Source organism: Gavialis gangeticus, unplaced genomic scaffold (assembly GCF_001723915.1).
Source record: "Gavialis gangeticus isolate Ggan-Ray unplaced genomic scaffold, GavGan_comp1, whole genome shotgun sequence".
Classification (NCBI taxonomy): Eukaryota; Metazoa; Chordata; order Crocodylia; family Gavialidae; genus Gavialis; species Gavialis gangeticus.
The window spans coordinates 13,524,888-13,527,449 of NW_017728980.1; the positions used below are offsets into that span (position 1 = coordinate 13,524,888).

The 2,562-nt window shown below is 38.8% G+C and overlaps 1 protein-coding gene across 1 annotated transcript in view; it reads left to right on the forward strand.

Annotated features, from left to right (window-relative positions):
• LOC109291478 overlaps positions 1-2,562 on the forward strand; it is a 52,515-nt gene that overhangs the window by 27,565 nt on the left and 22,388 nt on the right. The window contains exon 22 of the mRNA XM_019508528.1: positions 1,422-1,620. Within this exon, the coding sequence (XP_019364073.1) occupies positions 1,422-1,620 (199 nt within the window). The remainder of the gene's footprint in view (positions 1-1,421; positions 1,621-2,562) is intronic.

Consider the following 2,562-nt stretch of genomic DNA (forward strand, 5'->3'; position numbering starts at 1 on the left):
TATGCATTTTCCAACAGCCATGGTGGGCAGTTTGCAAGAACTGAGAATATCCAAGAGCCAGATAACTGCAAATTAAATCACCCTATCTGAGAATTGCAAAACATATCTGAAATATATATACATTATATATAAATGAAATATATATATGCATATGTATACGTACATGTATACATATATATGTGTGTGTGTGTATCTATATCGATATATATATATAGATATATCTATAGATATGTGTATATACACACACACACACAAACACACACACATATATAGATGTAGATATGTAGTGATATGCCTAAATATGTATGTGAACAGATATATTAATATTCATATAAATTATATATTGCTGCTATAAATAAATAGAATGTCCTTTATTAAAGACTGTTAATCTTGTAAATTAAATAAAAATTAAAATAAAAAATATAGTATTATAAATAAACACATAAATAAAAATGCGGTATTATAGCAGCACTGTTAGTGCTATCTGCAATGTGTCATACTGGGTCTATATTTTAGTGCTGTAAGGCCCCTGCCTTCTATGAAGTTTCAGTGTGCCTGCTGAAAGCAGAGGAAACAGCAAACTATTTCCACCACTTGCCTGTACTGTTCTTTCATAGTTTCAGGATAGGATCTTCAGTAGTGATTGAGGATCTTCAGTCTTGAGTGAGCGAAGAGCTCAGATCTAACTAACTTTCAGCAATCTCACCCATGTGGTTGATACAGTGTTTTCAGCAAGACCTGTGTCTTTTTAGGACCTGATCCAAATCCTGTTGAAGTTAGATTTGGAGTCAGGCTCTCACTCTTTGGAACAACTAGTTTCCCTATCCCATTTTATGTGACATTTTGTTGGAAGTCTGATCACTGGAATAATCGGAGCAGTGGGAATTTGAAAACACCTTCCCTTTCCCTTTCCCTTGCTTCCAAGTTCCTTCTTGGTGCCAGTTCTTTTGAAACTTCCCCTATTCTTCACTTCGCTGCTGCTTCTCACTCCTTAGAAGCCTCTCGCTTGCATCTGTGGCTCGCTTCCAACTTGTTACTTTAAATGAAATGAGGCCATTATACTGTAGTGCATGCAATAGACTGTATTTTATCATGTGCTTGGTTCTTGCAAATGGATGCCATATAAACGGATGCCATTAAACACATGTAATAAAATTTAAATTGTTTTTCTTAAAACTTTTACACCAACTTTAGGAGTGAGAATAATTTAAAGAGTTTGGAGCTGCATTACCAACCAAAGGCCTACAAACTGCCATGAGGCAAGCTCAGAGCTGCAGATCCCCATGCAATAGCTGTAAATTGGCAATGAAGGCTTCGCATGGAAGTACAGCGTGACAGGGTGCTTTTCCAGTAGTACTAATAATGCATATAATGAGCTACAAGTACTGGTGTTTGCTTTTACCTGATTTGTGCTATTTCAGGCTCGTCTCTCTGGGACACCACAGTGTTTTGAGAGCTACCCGGGGACCAGATTTTACAGTTTTGCAGGTGTCCCCCATGGCGCAAGCGAAGTTATCCATCGAAAGCTGATTCCTCTGCTGAAGTCTCTGATTCAGACCTTGGGAGAAAGCAAAAGGAGTCCTATGTCTCCTGAGATGCTGGTTCTGGGGTCGGATAAAGGTACGACCGATTAATTTATTTTATTCCGAGTCCTTTAAAATGGTCGCTGGTACAATTAGATCCCAAAATGTTACAAATGGAAGCAGCACAAAGATGCACAAAATGAGCCCTTGGTATGTGTTAGGAGTTGCACTGGAGGCAGTGGTACTTTTTACACATGTGAAATGAAGCCGGCTTGGTGACCTGTACTATGCCAGGTCTTTCTGCCTAACAAGATGGTTTTAATCCTGAGAAATGATAAAATATGTAAATCTCATGGGCCTGCATTAGTTGCACTATGGTTGGCTCCACTTCTATTAATTCTGCCGGCTAATCAGAAGTGGCTGCAGAACGGGGAGCTTAGTCTCAGTTTGGCAGCAGGAAGCATGGAACAAACCTAAAACTCAATAGCAGCACTTTTACTTTCCCTCCTGTGAGCCTTCACATAGTAAATCGTGATGTAACCAGACTCTTAGCTACATAAAAGATCTAACTGCTCTTTATTGGCAAACAGAGCTGAAATGCACAAGCTGTCTAAATGTTGGATGCATTTCAGGAGGCAAATATTCACTCAGTGTGGAATGCGTCTCTGCAAACCCAAAGAGAAAAAAATGGGGAAATTCTCAAAGCAGTTTAATGGCTTCTTTTTGCCTTTATTCTTGCTTTCTCTCATAATACACTTTCCTTTTGAGTCTTTCAGCATAAAAGAGTCAAATTAAAAAGTTAAGATTTGGTTTCCTTGTTTTTTTCCCCAGAACTGTAACAAGAATATTTTAGCTTTAAATTCCTACTGGTTAAAATTGCCACTGAGATTATTAACAGTAAGATCTGGCTTAGTGTTTCAGAGCTCTCCTTTTGCAAGCACTATCCGTGATGCTAGCAGGCGCAGTGCAGTGCCATTCATTTGCTGGCAAGTTGCTGTTTTAGAAAAGGAGGATGGATTAGGGCCCCAGGGCAACCTGT